The sequence below is a fragment of the Gracilinanus agilis genome, chromosome 2, assembly GCF_016433145.1.
Source record: "Gracilinanus agilis isolate LMUSP501 chromosome 2, AgileGrace, whole genome shotgun sequence".
In the NCBI taxonomy this organism is placed as follows: Eukaryota; Metazoa; Chordata; class Mammalia; order Didelphimorphia; family Didelphidae; genus Gracilinanus; species Gracilinanus agilis.
This window is the reverse complement of record NC_058131.1, coordinates 213589814-213611017: the sequence shown is the minus strand read 5'-3', so window position 1 is coordinate 213611017 and position 21204 is coordinate 213589814. Positions and strand designations below refer to the sequence as shown.

The following is a 21204-nucleotide window of genomic DNA, read 5'->3' as shown; positions in this document are numbered from 1 at the left end:
CAAACCTTTATCTTCCATTTTAGTATCAGTTCAGTGACTTAGAAAAGCTAAAAGAATTAGGCAGTTGGGGTTAAGTCACTTGCCCAAAGGCCAGACTTGAGCCCAGGTTCTCCCAACTCTAGTCCTTGTTCTCTCTACTAGCTGCTATCTGGTCCTCTCTTTTATCTTGGTTGAGCTGAGAAGCTTCCATGAGCTCAGTTATGATCTCTATACAGATGATTCCTAAATCTATATATCCAACCCTCATCTCTGAACTTGTCACTGAATAGACATCTCAAACTCAGTAGAGTTCATCTTAAAGCCCACTTTTCCTGATGTGTCCCTATTTCTAGCAAAGGAACCCACTGTTACCAAGTTGTATTAATTCCTTCTAAACATCTCACATATGTCTCCTTTTCTCATTCATGTCACAACCTTCCTAACTTCAGTCCTAATCACCTCTCACTTGGTCTGTTGCAATAACATCATGTTTTTCTTGCATATAGTCTTTTTCCAAAACATGCTCTAAAGTTGCCAGATTACTGTACCTGATGCATACCACATCATGGATAAAATGCAAACTCCTCTCTTGAGCATTTAAAACCCTACCCAGTGTGGTTTAAACTGTCTTTTTTATGACTGTAAATTATATACTCCCCTTCAGACACTACAGTCCATCCAGACAAACTACATTAACTCTTGTTCTCCATACATGACATTCTGCTTGTACCAACTCTGTGGTTTTCTGCTGTCAGACCCACATTCCTAGAGTGCTTTCCCTATGAAATACCTTGTTCCTATCAAGGCTCAGCTCAAAAGATTCTTCCTTTAAAGAGACTTTCTTATCTCGATTTTCTACTTCTTTTTAATATATTCTGTAATATATATCTTTATATGTGTCATTTTCTCTCTTGTGTGTAGAAGTAGAGTGCTAAAGAAATGACTGATCTTTTATTTTTTTAACTTGGAGCCAAGATTATAACAAGTGCCCTAAGAAACTATGAAAGTATTCTTTTCTAGGTGGCTGTGGACAGAAGCTGGAGCTCAGTATGAGCTTGAGAATGCACTGGGGATCGGAGGTTTTGGATACCCTGCAATGGCAGCTGTCAATACACGGAAGATGAAATTTGCTCTTTTGAAAGGATCTTTCAGTGAGCAAGGCATCAATGAGTTTCTCAGGTAAATGGGTTGGGGGGGGAGCAGGGAGTGGAGGAGGTAGGCTAATTTTGAAGATGAATGAAATAAACATTTCAACCCATATTTAAATTAGTTGGTGTTTTACTTTATTTTTTGATACCCTTTCCCTCTCAAATAGTATTGATTATTCTAAAGTGGTAAATTTTAGAGAGGCAGCTGGGTGGCACAAGGGATAGAACATCAGGCCTGCAGTAAGGAAGATCTGAGCTCAAATCCAGTCTTCAGACCTTACTTAGCTATGTGACCTTGGGCAAGTCACTTAGACTGTTTTCCTCAGTTTCCTCCACTATTAAGGGGAAATTCTATTTCACTGTTGTGGGGATCATGAGGTATTGTTTGTAAATTGCTTAGTACAGTGTCTGGCACATAGCAAGCACTATGTAAATGCTATTATAATTTTATCATTAGTAATGTGCTTTTGTATTGAATCTTTTCATAGTCAAGAGTTTCTCCACCTATGTTCCTTACCTTGGCAACAGGTTTTATTTTGTTTTTTTCTTTTTTAAAGATATTTTTAGCCATAAGCAAAGTTATTATGAACCAGGGACCCAGAAGGGCCAGAGCTGGCTAATCAGGATTCCATTAAACTTGGCTTTTGGACTTTAGTTACTTGAATATGGGTGCGTCTGGCCAGGGAATTTACAGTACTTCAAACAAAAATAATGAATCTACACTAAACAGCATTTTATTTAGGAAGTGTTAAAAAGTCGGCTAGCTCTCCTATTCCTGTTCTTCTATCCATTCTTTCCATACTTTGCTGAAGTTTGAGTTTGTCCCTCATTTTGAGAAAAATCTCCCCCACCCACCCACCCCTATTTTAAAGAGTGTGTACACAATTAATGACTTCAGGAAAACTAGATGGGATAACAAAAAGTAGATACATAAAAATGGGTGTTTTATGGTTTGAATTGTACTGAAATCTCTGGAAACATTCCCCAGTTATTACCTTATATTGATAGAATAATTAAAGCTGAAATTACAGTCATCTTTATTAGTTGACTGGATTCACTTACATGATTTCAAAAACACATGCTAACTACTGATGTTGTCATAGTACCCAGTGATTAAAGTAATAAGAAGAAGCTGTCATTTACATAATGCTTTAAGGTTTGCAAAGTGCTTTAATAGCAGTTAATGTGTATGTATCACTTTCTATCTGCCAGCAATTTTGAAACCCTTTAGAATTCCGATTAATACAATGAAAAACTTTGAGTACAGAGTTCTCAAGATCAGTCACACTACCATCATCCTGACAGAAAAGTTATAGATGGACAGAAGGAAGGGAAGAGAATAAGCATTTATATAGCATCTACTATAAGCTGGTCACAGTATTAAGCACTTTTTTTACAAATACTATCTCACTTGATCCTCACAAGAACCCTGCAAGGTAGGTACTATTACTCTCCCCATTTTATAAATGAGGAAACTGAGGAAGGCAGAAGTTAAACTTTTTTTTTAACCCTTACCTTTCACCTTAGAATCAAGACTGTGTATTGGTTCTAAGGCAGAAGAGCAGTAAGGGCTAGGCAATGGGTGTTAAGCGACTTGCCCAGGGTCACACTAGGAAGTGTCTGAGGCCAGATTTGAACCTAAAACCTCTTGTCTCTACGCCTGACTCTCAGTCCATTGAGCCACCCAGTTGCCCCTAAAAATTTCAAAATTTTTATAAATTCATAGTTTAAATATTTTGAAAGAGATATTGTTGATAACTTTGTAAAGGAAGAGGAGCATTTGGAGTCATGGGCTCTGGGTTTGCATCTTGGCCCTTGTCACAAGTCTCAGTGTATGTGTCTCATGTGGAAAAGAAGGTATGATTGATTTAAATCTTCAAAGTCCACTTCTGCTAGCAAACCTAATTCTAAATATAATTTCTGGCCTTTGCCATTTTGGTAAAACACTGGTGAAAATGATGAGCTCTATAAACTGTCAAACTTCAAAGTTTGCCTTCAAGTTTATGCGTTCCTTGAAATAATTTTCTTCTGAGGATTTTTAGATTTAGGAACTCTAGGGTCCTGGCTATAATATATACTTTATTGTCTTGAAGAGATCATTTACGCTTTCTGAGGACTTAGTTCATTTTTAAATGAAGAGAGGTTGAACAAGGCTACTAGATCAATTTGGTTATAGAATGCTGAAGTCATTGAATGACCTAGAATTAAGAAGACCTGAGTTCAAAACCAATCTTGGACACTTACTAGAAATATAATCCAGAGCAAATTACTTAACCTCTGTCCACCTCATTTTCCTCATCTGTAAAACAGGGGTGATAAATAGTGCCTGCTTCCCTTGATTGTTCTGAAGATCAAATGGGTTGCAGTAAGACCTCATTTTACACAAACTTGATGGACAAAAATGCAGGTATACACTATTGGCAATCAAAAAAAGAAAAATATGTAAAATAATTTTTTAAAATTATGTGCCAAATCCATACCATTTTTTTCAAGCAACTTATTCTCATAGCAGTTCACACCCAATCACACTCTGAGAAGCATTAGTGAGTCATTACATTTTTTGCTAATCAGACCTCCATAGTTCTCACTTATAACCAGTTGTTTCATTAATTAACTTATTAATAATGGCTCCAAACTACAAGAGGAGTAATACTGGTAAGCCTAAGAAGAGATTTAAGTGCCTATTCATGTTTAAAGAAATACTTAAGAACGGGGTTTACATAAGAACATTGAATACAGTAACAGCAATATTGTAGAATGACCAACTGGTTGCTACTCTTAACAATACAGTGATCCAAGATAGTTCTGAGATACTTATGACAACCTCAAAAAACCAATGTGGAAAATTGTTATTACATGTAGTAAGTAAAAATGGAGTTCATTATTATACATCATTTTCAACTTAACATGATGGATCTTGGAACATGTTGGTCACATTAAACAAGGGCCTGCTATATTTATAAAATGCTTTGCAAACCTTAAAATACTGTATACATGCTAGTTACTTTAAGGTAATACCTAAATTTTTTAATTCATTTTCCAATATTGCATCAGTGGCTTTTTGATTTGTTCAGTACGCTTGTCTGTAGAATTTCCTGTCAAATCTTATTTTCTGAATATTTTACCATCACTAAATAGGATAGGTTCTATAATTTATTGATATCATTCATTCTTACTCCCTACCTTAAAATAGTAAGAGACCTTCAGACTTATTAAATAAATCACTTCCTTTTGCCTTGGCAAATGGAAGAAAACAGAGACTACCTACACACCTTTCTGCCTAGGAACATTTGATTGGTTTCCTAAAAACACCATAGTATTGGTTCTAAGGCAGAAGAGCAACAAGGGCTAGGCAGCTGGGGTTAAGTGACTTGCCCAGCTACAAAGTGTCGGAGGCCGAATTTGAACTTGGGACCTTCCACCTCCAGTATTGTTAATGAAACTGGAAAAAGCTCACTGGGACATTATTTATGATAAATGTATATACTATATAGTTTCCATTAAACTGGGTTTTTAACCTCACCAGTTAGATTGATGTAATTTCCCTGATAGATCAGAGAAAAGTTTTCAAAGAGATAGAATTGAAAAACTGACAAATTTACCATTTCTCCTGAGCTGAGCTTTCATACTGTCCATAAAAAGACATGGTATGATATAATCATATTAACTCCTACTTGGCTTAGAGACTGAAGGGACCAAAAAGCCAGAGCTAAAATTGTAGTCAGCTATGATCCTTGCAGTTGCTTGTCAAAAAAAAAATTATTTGCCTCATAAAAGGGGTCAATTGCTTAAGCAATGGAGAGTATAGGATCTAAGGATCTACTGACTAGAAGCAGACTGCTTTGTTCCACGTGCAGTCATCTCACTGGGTTTCCTTCATCTTCTGCCTGTTCCAAGATGGTGCAAACTTGCACATTTATTGACGTAAACACTTGAACAATACACCCTGCTGCTTCTACTGGTATATCCTGGCATCCCAGCTGATGTTGCAGAAAGGAGGGCTCTTTATTTTTTCTCATAAAACGTGCCCCTACTTGGTAAGCATGTGATAGATTTATGCTTACTGGTTGCTTTATGCTGAGGAGGTACATTGTACATCAATCACAAATCAAGGTTTTGTTTTCATCTGTTATTTGAGAATGATCACAGCCCCAGTTTTGAGGGTGAAATCATTCTTTCCAGAGCCACCTTGCTTTCCAAATCATGAATATTTAGAAAGCAAATACCTGAGATTGTGCCACTTTAATTTTAAAAGAATGGGATATTTTCATTTCCTACTGATTTGTCATTGCATTTAAATGTAATCGGGGAAATTGAGCTAAAATGTATATTTTTCCAGGCTTTAAGAATGTTGAAGTTACCTATTTTGGATTCAAGGATACTTTTAAAATTAAAGGTTTAACATTTTCCATTTATCTATTTTTACAGAGAGCTTTCTGTTGGTCGTGGCTCCACGGCACCAGTAGGCGGTGGTGTTTTCCCTAAAATAAGCACAGTAGCCCCCTGGGATGGCAAAGATGGTGAGGTAAGCATTTACATAGTGCCTACTGTATGCCAGGCACTATACTTAGTGCTTCACAAATACTCATTTGATTCTTACATATATCCTGCAAAGTAGATGATGATATGCCATTTCCCAGCCGAGGAAATCGAGGCCAACTCAATTGCTTTCTTAATATTAGATAGACCCTAATTTTAATTATTTTGTTAAATCACTTCTTGAAATCTTGGCTATATCATATGCTTGTTGGAGACTTATCATTTACCATAATATTTGGTATTAACTATTATATTAAATGTAGTGATAATTTGCTTTTTTTATTATTACCCCCATCACCCAATACTTAGCCACTCCAGAATATGTTGGGGAGGTGGTGGTTTTCTCAAGGGAAACACCATCACTCTTGAATAAAGAGGACTTAAGTTTCAAATCCTCCCCCCTCTCATACTGACAACTATTGTCTTAAGTCGATACCTGGCTGCCTCAGTCTCCTTATCTCTAAACTGAGGGTATTAACCTCTGAGATCTGCCTTTACAACTGACATTATATACACTTTGACAGGGAATGTTATGGCTTTGATCCATTGTCTTAATTTGTTGTGTTATAATGACTACTTTGAGGATAACGTCTTTGAGACATATGGATCAATATATTGTTTCTCCATGACTGAAGTGGAAATATACAAGACACTGTATGATGGTACTAGAGTCCTTGAGGCTTATTTTGTAATATTTAATCTACCATTTGATTTAGGCACATATAGAAGTTGAGAGGAAGAGGTAGTTTAAGGGGTGAGATAAAAAGAACAGAATGTGAGGTGATATGAGTATTTAACCTGGCTGTAAGGAAGGGAGTTGTATTTAGGTGCTAAGCTATTCCTTTGCCATCTTCAGTAAAAAATTCCATTTTCTGTTTGACAGCTTCCCATTGAAGACGATATTGACCTCAGTGATGTAGAACTTGACGACTTAGGAAAAGATGAGTTGTGAGATATGACATAGACTTCTTGGGAGCGGATTTTTCCAGCAGTGGTGGAACATCCTTTGCAATCAAATGGATATACCAGTGGCCTTTTTAAAAACAAGCAGCACTCGTTTGGTCATTTGAAACACTGTAACAGTGAACTGTTTGCATCTCAAGAAAACACTGAAAAATTCTATGAATTGTTGTTAACCAGTGAATTTGATTGTATTCTGTCAAATAATATTTTGAAAATAACTGATTTCTTTTTGTTGTTAAAACATTTTTTTTTCTATCCCAAGCGTGCTGTTTGAAGGTTCTTTAAGGCTGTTACTTTACTGTTTTTAAATGTGATTTTTTTTTTCCTTCATTTGAACAACAATGCTTTGTTCCGGTTAAAGAATAAAAGCAAAGTACTTTTTGACAGTGCCTATCATGTATGAGAACAAGTCCACATCACAGATTTAATTCAGGGTTTGAGGGTTGTGACGAGTAACTATTCTCACAGAATAATGTCCTTTAGGTTTCTTTCCTTCCTTCTGTAGGTAAGTAGTAAGAATACAGTAAGTATGCCTTTTATAAAGTTTTGAGAACCCAGACAGAACTCTTAGGTGGGATGTACTCTGTATACTCTTAAGCAGAATTAGGGACAAAGCATTTGGGAATGCCAGGCAAAACATGTTTGTGCCTGAAGCAACCACCTATCCCTAATACGTCCTGTGCTTAAGACAGGTTTTAATCAATTGCTGGTTCAGGGCTTCATTTCTAACCTATTGCTCTAAGTCCTCTTTTTAAGGCCTCATCAAATGACTATCAGGGAACAGAACCCAGGTATATAGCTAGGCAATAAGCAATTTCCAATTTTGTTAAATGGCATGATGTACCCCATTTGTAGTAGTCTTTTTTTCAGACTTCAATGTAAGGCATGGGATGTAAGGCCCTATTTACTTAGGATCTGGACTCTTCAACCTCAGCATATTATATCCTCAACTTTGGGGCAGGGAAAAAGAACTATGAGACTGCAGTACAAAACAGTGGTAAATATTTTGCATTTGTACATATAATGCCTTGTAAAATTATCTTTAGAAAAGGGTGACTAGGTGTTCAGTATTATCTTAGTTTTTAATTATGTTTAAATTGAAACCAAGAAAAAAACACATCAAAGTTCAAAGACTATGGGAGCTTTTCTTTATTGTAACTTACAAAAAAATAAATACAACCATAACTAATTTTTGTGAGTAATTTTTGTGGTAACATTCTAAATTCTAGGCCATTTTTTCTTATAAAGTAGTTACTATTCTGAAGCATTTGTAAAAATTCTCTAACTTAGAGAACATAGCATCTCTACAGTTTAATTTGATTACATGAAGACATGAAATAAGGCTATTTTAGAGTTACCAGACTCTTAAAAAGCTAGTCAAGAAGACTCAGGTCAATGTGAAAGTAGACATAAGGAAAATAATCTTGGTTATTTAGTTGTAATCCAGGAATATCCACAGAAGCCTAGAAAAGGAAAAAAGATTAATTAAGTGTGTTCTTTAAAGAGCAGAGATGGTTTTAAGTTTGAACATTGACATTTTCCACCTTTTAGCCTTTGAAAACACTGCTCAGCAGCTCTAAATCTAACACTTGATAAAAAGAAACTTATTCAGATATTGAAATGGTCTTTTCTTCCTACCACCCTTCACTTATTTATTATGCACATGCACACACATGGAATTTGATGGTGGAAATAAAGTACAATTACATCTTTTCATAGATGATATATACATACATCCAATATGCTTGCTGCTGCTACTTCATCCAGGTGTTTGAAGACTGAGTTTAGAACCTCTCTTAAACGTTTGGTGGTGGCCTTCTTGTGGGGTTGCAAAAGCACTGCCTGAAAATTCACGGGTAGTCCATACCTTTTCCAAATGTATGAAACATTATTGACTCCAAGTATAAAAATCCAGAACATCTTAATATAGTAAAATCTCAAATATGCACAGTGGACATTCCAAACACTAAAGTACATTATTGCCCGCTTAGACTACTGATTAAGTTGCTAACATTGAATAAGTCAGTAGGCACCAAGTATCAATCTGAATGAATGGAGGCAGCTAAGTGGCTTCATAGGTAAGAGTTCTGGCCTCTGACACCTCCTAGCTGTGTGAACTTAACCAACCCCAGTTGCCTTCCCTTACTGTTCTTCTGCCTTGAAACTAATATTATCTATTCTAAGACAGAAGGTAGGGCTTATTTTTCTTTGTTTTTAAGTATGAGAATGCACTGTCAATTCCGGAACATGCAGGACTTTTGAAAATAGAGTTCTGTAGTGCCTTCTAAGGTTCTAACATAATGAGGAATGGGGAAGATGAAAGAGAATCTTTAGGCAAGAATCTTAAAAATCACACAAGTTACTCTAAAGAGTAAAGGATTACTATAAATCTATTACTAAAATATTAAAGGACCCTTGGGCACAAGGCCCAATGGTTCTTGGTCTTAAATGCTAAATATTCATTCTGTTTTCAGAGATTTGCCCTTTTGAGCCATATGCTCTATGCTTTCTATTCTTAACCCCACTATAATAGATCTATATCCTGGCATAAAAATTAAAAAGAACCCCTTAGTTTTATAGTAACCTTTTCTAATTTTCAAGACTGTCAGTCTCCCTGTTTTGATATTCTGAATCTTTGATCTCTATATGTATATAGAAATAAGTTAGGAACTTGGAGGAGGGAAGAGAAGGGTATTAAGCAGGCCAATGTGAGCAATTTGAGGGGAAAGAGGGTGGGAATGCCTTCCTGGTGGTCCCTCAAGATTCAGGTATGTATGCATTTGATAGCTCCCTCTGCAAAAAGGAAAAGTGTTGATTGTCCATTCTAAAAGGTCTTTGTTCCATAGTCATAAGAGTCTCATCTAATGAAAACATTACTCAGGCTTCTATAAAAATTCTCATCATAGGGGGCAGCTGGGTAGCTCAGTGGATTGAGAGCCAGGCCTAGAGACAGGAGGTCCTAGGTTCAAACCCGGCCTCAGCCACTTCCCAGCTGTGTGACCCTGGGCAAGTCACTTGACCCCCATTGCCCACCCTTACCAATCTTCTACCTATGAGACAATACACCGAAGTACAAGGGTTTAAAAAAAAAATTCTCATCATGGGCATCTGCCCTATTTTTTCCTGCATACTAAATTAGAGCAAAGAACTTATTTTGGATATTACATCAAGACATTTGAAGCTGTGTGGCAAGGGATTGACTGGAGCATCCCTATGTATACAACACTGGAGCAAAAATTATTTGAATTATATCAATGGGTATATTTCTCACTAGAAGTGAGAAATCCTTTCCCCTGTTTTGTTTTCCCTGTTCTGTGCTCTTCTGTTTGATGCCTTTGAAGGCCATGCTCTCCCTGTTGTTAATTAACGTAACATTCTTGGGTCCTCCCCCCCCCCAAAAAAAATCACTGTGTACATGTGTGCCTGGGTGTGCATGTATGTGTGTAATGTGTCTGGAGGGAACAAGGACTCTCTCTTTTTTCTTTGTATCCCTAGCACTACACCAATAGGAGTGGAAAACTGGACAGACAGACTTGGTATATTCTGCTGAATATATTTTTTCTTGTTTTTGTTGTAAAGGATGGCTCTCTTAAGAGGGATAAAGGTGAAATTATATAATTAGAAAAGAGATGTTTTTTCTAAGAGAAGGCAGATTCCTTAAATCCCCCCTAATTCCTAAACCCCAACTATTAAAAAAAAAAGCCTTTAACATAATTATTTGCACTTTCTTTTACATTGTATTAACTTATAGGAGTTGATTAATATAAGACTGTACCACAAGGGCAGAAGTGAGTTTTAAATTCTAAATGGACTTCCCCAGTTCCTACACATTACTCATTGTAACTGGTAAACTTTTTTTAAAATGACTTTTTGAATGCTAAAATCAGCACGTTAACGTCTGCCACCAGTTAGGGTAGCTCTATCTTGGAACACTTCTCAAAATCCTTCTTCCCTTAAAAAGTTGGCAACCTCTGGAAGGTAGAGAGCCACTAGCCTATGTCTGTGGAGAAGAGGAAATTGGGAAAGTACTTTGATAACAAATAGGCACCAACTCTCAACATGTAAGAACCTGAATTTTGCAAGTTGCTTTTTTTTTTTTCTCCCTTAGTAATTATCCTAAAACAGAAGAGTGGTAAGGACTAGGCAAATGGGGTTAAAGGATTTGTCTAGGGTCAAACAGGAAGTGTCTGAGACCAGATTTGAACCCAGGAACTCCTCCAAACTTAGAGCTCTATCCATTTTGCTACTAGCTGCCCCACAAGTCACTTTCCCTTCAGAGCAAATAGAATCATGAGCTAGACTTCCCATGTCTGCCCTCTTCCCCGCAATCTCCCCTTCCCTCCTTTTTTTTCTCCCTTTTTACAGTGGGTCATGGTTGTAGCCCTTTAGCTGTTCCTCCTGTCACCATCTCTTTTGGAGAGATTTCTCCAGTAATACTCGTCTTACCAGTTTTATTCTTCTAGTATTGACCTGTTGTTCACTTTGGTGAAAGGACTGGACAGAAATGTTCTCATTCTACTCCAAAAATCCACCTATTACAGTGTTTAACATGACTTTACAAGCTCTCCCCTGCCCGAGCCCCCACAGGGAGGTTCTATTACAGGGGTCGGCAACGTATGGCTCTTTTGAGGGCCAGAGATGGCTCTTTCTGCAGGAGCCATAAAGTCCATTTTTTTCCAGGCGCTGTTACAGGAGCGCCCTGTGAGCACTGTACGGCTCTCACGAAATTACATTTTTAAAATGTGGCGTTTATGGCTCTCATGGCCAAAAAGGTTGCCGACCCCTGTTCTATTACCTATACAGATGATACAAACTTATGGAATTTGTTACCTCTAAAGTTCTCTAGAACTTCAGTCACATGACACTAACATCCTCGTCTAAATGAATAAACTGAGGTTCTTAGCTAAAGTGACCTCCCTTGGCCACAGAGAATATAAGCTCTGGGTCTAGTCCTTTTCCCATTACTTTTTGGTTTAGTCGTTTCAGTCCTGTCTAAGTCTCTGTGTCCCCATTTGGAGTTTTCTTGATAAAGATACTGGAGTGGTTTGCCATTTCCTTGCAGCTCATTTTACAAATGAGGAAACAGAGGCAAACAGGGTTGAATGACCTGTCCGGGGTCACACAGTAACTGTTTGAGGCCAGATTTGAATTCAGGAAGAGGAGTCTTAACAATCTCCAGGCTAGGTGCCCCATCCACTGCACCATCTGGCTGCCACTTTATTATATCAACAAGAAGGCAAAGTAGTTGCAGAATGGTACATGAATACTAACTAGAATATTAAGAAATAATAAGATATTATGTATCAATGACTAGCATTTATATAGCCCCTAACACGTCAGGCACAGTTCTGAGCACTTTATCTCATGTCTGTAACAATCTTGGGTGAGAGCTGCTATTACACCCATTTTGCAAACACAAGTGACTGCCTAGGGACTTGCACCTAGGGTCAGAAGCGGGATTTGAGCCTCTCCCCGATTCCATGCCCAGCACCACCTAGCCACCTGGAGAAATGGGGTCCTCCCCGACATCCAACCTGGCTCACTTACCTCAGCACTGATTCAACAAATACTCTCAAAGCCTTTATGTGAATCCAGGCAATAAACGATTCGCTGAAGTTCACCTTCAGCCAGCGCAAAAGGGGACCCTTGAAAAGAAAGCAGGTTATCACTTTTCTCCTCTGCCTCGTCGTCTTCTAGACCCAGCATGTTAACAGAGACTCGCTTGTCATTGGGATAGAACACTGAAGTGGCTAAGAAATACCAGGAAGCTTGCGAAAGCTGAAAGAAGGTGGGTGAGAAGCCATCCAGAAGTCCGCCTTCCAGCAAGATATAAACGTCCCAACTATTTCAGGGGGCCGATCGACATCGGATTCGACTCTAGTAAGTAGAGTTGAAGGCCGTTAGCAGCTCAGCCACCCAGCACATGCAAACCATCCACACCAAAGTCTGGGAGAACTGGGAAGCCACCTCCCAAAGGAAGGTCCGGGACCGGGCCGATGGCAAGCTTTTGTCCGACAACGATATCCAACTCGGGATCCTTTACCATCTCTCATTGCAAGCTACAGCGTCAACCGTGCTAAAGCCAACCGTGCTCTACCAACGCTCCAAGACGATGCTGGGGAAATGATGGAGCAGCGAGCCAACTAACGAGAAGCGGCACGAGCTACGGCTTCTTCCCTGCGGTCTCGAAGAACCTCACAGACCAGCGCGCAGGACTCCTCCCCGGCACCTCAAGCTAGCTGGGCCAGTGCGGAGCGCCACTCCTCCTTTGTGCAGATGGGCAAACCAAGAGAGCACAGAGGAGCCGCCCCGAGATCCAAGTGAGTTAGTGGCAGAACCCGTCCTAAAGCCAAAGACTCGTCTCCCCATCAGCAGCTCCGTCCAGCTAGAGGCCTGGAACAGCCTAGCCCGCCTGACCAAGAAGCACATTCATTTCCCGTATTAGGGGCAAGAGGGAACCGTTAACGCAGAGTTCTGAAGAGAAGGGAAAGGAAAGATCGGCCAGGGAGGAGGCCCCGTTTTCATCATTTTATTAGTTTGGGGCCTCGTGAGAGCCAGACTAGATGATGAAAACGGGGAGGGGGAAGGGTTGGGGTTCGTCTTACCAAGAGTTAAAGACCTCTCAGCCTGGAGAAGGAAGAGGAAAGTTCCCCAGGCAGAATTGCTTACCTCACCCTCTCCCTCACTCTCTTTCTCTTTGTCCGTCTGCCCGGCAGGCCCACTACGGCCTTTTTTGCTCTTTTTAAGGGCAACACGTGAAGTTTGCTATAAGCATAGAAATGATTTATTAATCTTTCAGCAACCTGCATCAGAACACAAACTAACATTAAATCAGTGAAAAGCATCTAAAAGCAAGCAAGTGAATGACGAGTCTTAACATTACACGTGGAGACCAAGTGCCCCAATTAGATCCTCCATCTAAGCTCAGGAGAACGGAGCACGGCTGTGCCTCTGGCTGGGCAAATCCCCTCGCTCGCTAACCCAGGAACAAAGCCAGCCACTAAAGGAGGGAATAAGATCGCGTGCCAGGCTTGGCATGGACAGCATCTGCCTGAGTTTGGTGTCTTCTCTCAGAGAGCAACGCAAGTGAACGGAATGGTGGTCCAGGCCCTCCCCACATGCTGAAGGAGGTCACAGAAGTAGGGGCCGAACTTGCCAGCCACGGGAGACAGTCGATGCCAAGACAAGGAGATGAGAGATGCAGAACTGTCTGAGGAGGTGCGAGGAGACTGGCAGAATGTGTACGATGAGATAAAGGGGAAAGTAAAAAAAAGCCTGTCAGATGGTGAAGAGCCTGGAGATGGGGAAGACTGGCCAATATGGGACTGGAGCTCAAGAGAGACTAGGACTGAGTTTGTAGAGCTGAGATTTCATCCTGTCTCTGGAAGCACAGACTAAAATGAAGGAAGAACCACAAGAAAATGCAGCTTTTTTCCCCTTTGGTCAAGAATACAAAAAGAATTAAACTATCTCAATAGATAATTTAAGAGATTGAAGAGGAGATTAAGACAGAAAATAGGTTGTGACCCGTCAACTCAGCACCATATCTCCGAAAGCCTCCCCACTCCTACCTCTAAAGGCCAGCAGGCACTAGGCTACTTTCCCCGTATATTAAGATGAGAAGGTTGAAAGCTATTAAATGTTTAAAACTTGGATGCCTATTACAGAGCTCCATTTCCCTTCTTAAAGAAACCTTGGCTCTACTCCCCTGGGGGGATGTCCAGAAGTGGAACACCTTGTAAAATTCTAGCCCAGCAATCGGATAACCCAGATGGCAGATGTGATGCTCTTGTATAACACACTGATAAATGGGGTGGTCTCAGGTTGGGTTGTGATGATACAGAGTAGTGCCAAGAACCCCACTTTACCCTTTCTCCTCAGCAGACTTCAAGAAAGTTTCCCTGGAAATAAAAATGACTCCTAACCAGTCCAGGTCCTGGAAACTCGATGAAATACATAGGTGATTCATTAGGAAAGAGAGCTGATTTCCAAGTCAGAAAGACAAATTCATTGGTTCCTTTGGAGGCAGGAAGGGGACACGGGAGAATGCCGAGTTGGTGGGGAGGATGTTTAATTTTTATTCTTTAAAAAATGGAGATAATATAGGAATGTTCAGGGAACTGGTAGAAGAGGTGGTTTTGAGTTACAAGATGTTCTGGTTAACTCAAGGTTAACAGAATCATAAGGTTAGCAATAAAAGTAACCTCAGAAATCATCTACTCACTCTTCTCTCCCAATTAAAAAAAACAAAAACCTTTATGTTTAGCTCTTATTTAGCGTCATTTGGCAATGACCTGCCTTCATAATTTAACGTCTGTTGACCAGAATTGACCCATTCTTTGATGGCTGAGGATTTCAGAGGAGCCCAGGGGCATTCCAGGACGTCAGCTGTCATTGTTCAAGACAATGTAAAAGCTACGGGTGATTGGGCCGAACGTCAACGAAGCACCAGACCTAGGCCAGAAATCTGAAGTTTTTTATAAATAAATCGCTGACATCTATCTCTGCATTTCTAAAACCTCAACTGTCTTTGGTATGAATGTTTTCACTTAAGTAGCATGGATGACATACTTTAATAAAAATTACATAAAGCCTTTCCCCCCCAAAAAGAAAATCATAATTCATAACCAGTCCTGAAATCAATAGAGATTCATAGGATCTCAAAACCAGAATGCTCAGTGATAAGCATGATAATAAAACATTTAGTGGACTCAATGAGGAAAAAGGAGAAATAGAGGATGTAGTTCTGACTTCTAAAAAACGTGACTCTGATATGCCTGGGACTGCAGGTGTCTTTTTTTTTTTAAACCCTCACTTTCTGTCTTAGTATCAACTCTTGGGGTAAAAGGGCGAGGGCTAGGCAAAAGAGATTAAGTGACTTGCCCAGGATTGCATATGTATTAGGCCCACTTTTACAGAGGAGCAAACTGAGGTAGGGAAGAAAAAATTACTTGCCCAAAGGCCATACAGCTCATCTTTAAAAACGCAGAGTCTTCCTTTCATTACGTGCTAAGCTAAGCTTCCTTCACACTTCACACTTCACACTTCATACTGTTGCTGGAGGACACCTTTTTAGGCAGATGCCTTGCTAAGAACATGGGGAGGTAAAGACAAGAGGTGGTTGTTTGGTACATCTGGACACCAAGCACCACTCCCTTGAAACTATGCTGTCAAAAGTGGTCGGACCTGTTTCACTCAGCTTAGCTGCATTATTGCCATCAACACAGGGGCTGTGTTGGTACCTCTGACCAATGAGCCTGTGCACTCCGTTGGCCTCAGTGTGGGGGCACCTAGGACCCTTTTCAGGGAAGCTGAGCTCATGCTCATAAGCAGTGCCTTTGAATGCTTTTGGGGAGCACTTGGCACAACGCCCCCACGGACTCCCATGGTCCTCCTGATGGGAGTGCATGGGAACTAAGGGAAGACAGGCTTCCCCAAGATCTCTCAGAGAGTTGGGAACCAAATCAGGGGAATTTCCAAGCTCAAACAAAGGCCTCTTCTAGCTAAAACACCTGCTTTGGTAAAGGGATAACTGAAGGGTGGGGCAGCAAGTTTGGAAATCCAGCAAGAAAATCCACTGGGCTCAAGTACTTACATACTGTTGCTTCTTTTCAGAAAGCAATTTAGTCATCTCTTCCCTTTCAGTTTTAATTTCTTTTTCATCATAGAAAAATTCACGGACAATGAACCTTAAAAGAAGCAATATGTTAGCTAATTATTAAGTGTATTGCAAGAAGAAAGGTCCTGGCACACTAGGAGTCAGGAGGACAGGGTTTAAATTGTTTGACTTTGCCACTAACTAAATTGGGGAACTTTTGCTTAAGGGGTGAGGGCACAGACGGCAAGTTTATGGTTTGGATAGAGAGAGTCCCTGCAGAAAAAGCATATTTTCAAGCTTTCAACTTCAAATTTCAAAAAGGGAAAAATATAATGAGAAAAAGATACATCAAGTGGTGGCCCCAAATCCTTACTTCTTTTCTCTAGCTTTGACTTTGAAATCATCAATCACTTTCCGAAACAGGGTGACTGTGAAGAGGCCTCCCTCGTTATCTTCAGCAATCAGCCTGTGGAAGAGAAGACCCCACAAATCATAATTGCCTTCAGACCAAAAGGCATTGTTCTTCATGATTTGGCATCCTATAAAATTCTTTTTGTTTGGAAGCCTTAAGAGCTGGGAATACAAGATCACCTCCATACCAAGATGAGTGTTGTGAATCAACACCTTCACGGTCCTGGAATCAGAATAACTGTGTGTGAATCCTACGTGACCACAGTCAAGTCACAACTCTGGTCCTCATCTGTAAAATGAGGGTTTGATGGATTGAAGCCTAAAATGATGATGAGGATTGTAAGAAGGAGATTTTAGGTATTTTATAGGTATATTGCATATTACCTCATTTTATTCGTCATCACCATTTTATAGAAAAGAAAATGGAGAGTGGCAAAGTCTTAATCACTTTCCCAAACTCACTTGTGTCTAAGGCAAGTTTTGAACTCATCTTCCCAATTCCAGATCCAGCTCTCTATCCATTATGCCAACTGGATCCCATTCAGTTCTAAGACTATGATTCTGTGGCTCTCATCTGGAAACTAACAGCAAGTTCTTAATTCACAACAAGCAACCAGAGAGTAAATCACTTTTTTTGGCTAAACATGAACATGTTACTCATCTTCCAAGACCCTTTTCAAATACCACCTTTACATGTGACGTGCAGAATATATTCTAAGCCTGGAGCTGTGTCTTAAGCCCCAAGAGAATCCTTTCCTCTTCTGGTCACACCCGAGTTAGACTGTCCTGTCTCATGTCTTTCTACCTGTTGAGGGTGAGGACCATCTCTGTCCTTTTTAACTTTACCTTCCCATAATGCTTAGAGATTCCTGATCATGCAATGGAGGTGACCGTGCTTTCCCAAAGGTGAGGCTAAGAAAACACAAGTTATGAGTTTCAAATAACAGCCCACAGATGGCCTGCATGCCTGTCTCCTATATTCATCCAAGAGCAAAGAGGTTCATCAAGTGGATGATTTTCCCTCCAATCAGAGCCACTCAAAGCCATATTCTGAAGACGGGAGAGACTAGGACCATCGGGGGCAGAAAGATGGTCCAAACCAAAGAAATTCTAGATTCTGGAAATATGAAAGAAAAATCTCACAGTTCTCCTGATTGCTTTTGAATTGAACTGATAAAACTTCATTTTCAAGGATTTTCTTAAAGAAGAGGATTAATCATGGACAATTTGGATTAAATAGTTTGGAAGTATTTACTCATATGCATCCAACATTGCATGCATCAAATACAGAATCCATGTTTAAAAGGTGTATTATACACACATATAGACACACATACATACATATATGTATATATATTATATCATTTTTTTATTTTTATAACTGAAATTATTTATATAACATACAATTATATTGTTTATATAATATATAAGTTATTTACATAACATATAAATAATAGAGATATGAGTTATATGATATATAAAAATATAATACATAAATAAAAATAAATATGTAATAAGTGAATATGTGAATAAATTATATAATATATAAATAATTTCCATTATAAAAAAATAACTTTCAGTTATATAACCTATGACATCATGGTGAATCTTAAGACTTCTAATGAAAAACAGGTCCTCCTCTATGATCTATTCCCAGCTCTTTCACATTTTATAGAGCCAAGAGCAGAGAGGTGGTTTGCCCAAGAAGAGACAGGAGAAACATTTTTCTATTTGTGGCAGAGCTAGGCTTGGAACTGAGGTTCATGAGCACCCATCCAAGGCTCTCACCAGTCCCACAATTTACTACACAATACAAGCACAAAATGGCAGTGGAATCAGACCAAGAGCTCCAGAGTTCTACTTACTTGGTTGACCGAGGAACCACCATGTCTGAGAGGGATTCGTATGTTTTTTGCCACTGCGAATAGTTTGGCCTTCAAGCAACAGAAGAGACCCGAGTTAGCATCGGCACTGCAGCCACCCTACCATCCCTGTCTAACACTCGAGTTCAGGAGAGCACCTTCCTAGCAAGGACCCTGTGAAGTCGGTGTGGTCACCCCCACTTGAAAGGCGAGGGGGCGATTGCCTTGGACAGGGCCAGGACTTTCTCTGGGGGAGCCCATCGGCTCCCCAGGCACTGAGGCTGGACTCTCTGCCCCACGCTTCACGGGCAGCAGCCCACCCCACCGCCCCTCTCCCACGGCTCTCCTGGGTGGGCTTCGGGGCGTTCCCTCAGCTCCCTCCACCAAAGTGGACAGAGAAATCCCCCAGAGGGAAACAGAGGCCGTTCGATGTCGGTCACTTAACGAGGCTCTTACTTTTGAACTATCACCAGGAGAGTGACGAGATACTCTGAATCTAGCACAAAATCTTCTTTGTTCACGATATCCGCTAACGTCCGAGTTAAGAGGTTTCCTCTGAAAGGTAAAAGCAAAAAGAAGAGAGCTCAAAGAAGAGGCCCAGCAGCCTGCTCTGAGCTCGTCTCTCGTTCAGAATTAGTGGCGTTTGGGGATTTGCACCATACGTGTCACATACACGTTGAGAACAAGGGATCCTCACTGCCAGAGGGGCAGCTGGGTGGCTCAGTGGATAGAGCACCAGGTCTGTAGACGGGAGGGAGATCCTGGGTCAAATCCAGCCTCAGACACTTTCTGGCTGTGTGACCCTGGGCAAGTCACTTAACCCCAGTTGCCTAGCCCTTACTGTTCTTCTACCTTGTGAACCGATATTTAGCATCAATTCTAAGACAGAAAAAAAAGGGGAATTTTTTAAAAGCGCATTAGAGGAGGGCAGCTGGGTGGCTCCATGGATTGAGAATTAGGCCTAGAGATGGGAGGTCCTGGGTTCAAATCTGGCCTCAGACACTTCCTAGCTGTGTGACCCTGAGCAAGTCACTTTGCCTAACCCTTACCACTCTTCTGCCTTGGAACCAACATGCAGTATTTATTCTAAGACAGAAGGTAAGTGATTTTTTTAAAAATAGTACATTAGAGAATTACAAAGAGCTCTTTAACATCTACCAGGAAGAGTATAATTGAATGAGGGGATCTGGAAAGCCTTCTTGGAGGAAGCAACATTTATAATGGATTTTATAATACTACAGATAACGTTTTTAAGAAACTGCTTTGTGCCACGTCCTGTGTTATGCCTAGGGGAGATCCAGCTTGAATTAGGCAGGAGCAATACCACCAAGGAACTTGCACCCTTTAAATGCAAGTTTTAAAAAAGACAACCCAAACCCATTCATTCTATGTACCCAATGGTGCCCATATCTCACAGGTGCTCATGAGACCTTGATAAAAGAATCTGTTTGCTTTAGGCACATTTTCTAGGGACAAATTCACTTTGTGTAGGACAAAGTATTAGGGTAAGGTGGGGCAGGGGAGCAACAGGCAATAAATTTCAAACTGGACAGGACTTTCAAGATCATCTGGTTGTATCCCCTCATTTTCACAGATGAGGGAACTAAGGTCTCAAAAGATGAAACGACTTGCCCGTGGTAGCACAAGTCATAAGGTGAAGACTTGAACAAGTCTTCTGCCTACAAATCAAGCCATTTATTTTTCCACTTTCTTTTCCATTGCCTCTTTCAGGACATAGAGAGTTAAGGGCCACTGGTGAAGGTCTTTACTGATGGGGGAGAATAAGGAAGGCTTCATGGAGGAGGTACCATTTTAGATGAGTTTTAGGGATGGATATTTCATCCAAAGAATGTAAAAGGAAGCAGTTTCTTTTTTTTTTAAATCCCCAACATGTAACACATTTAAATGTAAACATTTAAGATTGCTTGTTGATTTAAATTCCAGGTGTGGGGGACAGTGTGAGCCACAGCAGGGCCAGGGTCATCCAACTGACAAAGATAATGAATTGGGTAGAATGGAACAAACAAGATATGGCAGGAAAGATGGGGAAAGTGTATCATCTTAGCTATGGACATGGGCAAGTAGAGGCATCTGGGAGCACCATTTGGAAAATGTTCCTTATTCATCTAATTCCCCAGCAATTCACGCCTTTCTCCTCTCTACTGACCTCCAGGTTACAATGGCTGCCACCCCTTCTCCTCCCCGGGAGATGGGGCAAACGTAGCTCGTTACCCCAATCACGTTTTCATCAGTCTGCCAAGGTGGCTAGATTCTAGCTGCCTAAATTCCAGCCCTTGGTGGCCTGGGCTCCCCTCCTCCCTCCATTGCTCTGCCAGATCAATCGCCCTAATGCATTGTTTGGATCATGGAGAACCTCTGCTCAAAAGCTGCTTAAAAGCCCAGGCTCGATACATTCTCAGTGCTCACTAAGTCAAGCCCAGTTTCCTAGCTCTGCAAGCCCTCCAGGATCTGGCCGTCATCTAGTTTTCTGGTCTTTGTTTCCTATCACGAGGTGTTTGACTCCATGAGAACATAGCACCCTCCAATGGACATTGGTATCCCAAACTCCAACTTTCCTTCCCAACTAGACCACCTTCTAAGATAAAATGGCCATTTCCATACCTGGAAGGAAGGAAGGAAGGAAGGAAGGAAGGAAGGAAGGAAGGAAGGAAGGAAGGAAGGAAGGAAAGAAGGAAGGAAGGAA

The 21204-nt window shown here is 40.4% G+C and overlaps 2 protein-coding genes across 3 annotated transcripts in view; one reads left to right on the top strand and one right to left on the bottom strand.

Annotated features, from left to right (window-relative positions):
- PDIA6 (protein disulfide isomerase family A member 6) overlaps positions 1–7818 on the top strand; it is a 36335-nt gene extending 28517 nt beyond the window's left edge. Inside the window, exons 11-13 of the mRNA XM_044663639.1 lie at positions 1000–1158; positions 5556–5652; positions 6550–7818. Coding sequence (XP_044519574.1) covers positions 1000–1158; positions 5556–5652; positions 6550–6618 — 325 coding nt within the window. The 3' untranslated portion in view covers positions 6619–7818. The remainder of the gene's footprint in view (positions 1–999; positions 1159–5555; positions 5653–6549) is intronic.
- Positions 7755–21204, bottom strand: part of ATP6V1C2 (ATPase H+ transporting V1 subunit C2) — a 63467-nt gene continuing 50017 nt past the window's right edge. Inside the window, exons 7-14 of one of the 2 annotated variants that reach the window (XM_044663640.1) lie at positions 18957–19055; positions 18504–18572; positions 16601–16693; positions 16225–16318; positions 13299–13394; positions 12177–12274; positions 8364–8496; positions 7755–8092 (exon numbers count right to left, since the gene is read on the bottom strand). In XM_044663640.1, the coding sequence (XP_044519575.1) occupies positions 8003–8092; positions 8364–8496; positions 12177–12274; positions 13299–13394; positions 16225–16318; positions 16601–16693; positions 18504–18572; positions 18957–19055 (772 nt within the window). In that variant the 3' untranslated portion in view covers positions 7755–8002. The remainder of the gene's footprint in view (positions 8093–8363; positions 8497–12176; positions 12275–13298; positions 13395–16224; positions 16319–16600; positions 16694–18503; positions 18573–18956; positions 19056–21204) is intronic. The other variant, XM_044663641.1, reaches the window with a different exon arrangement.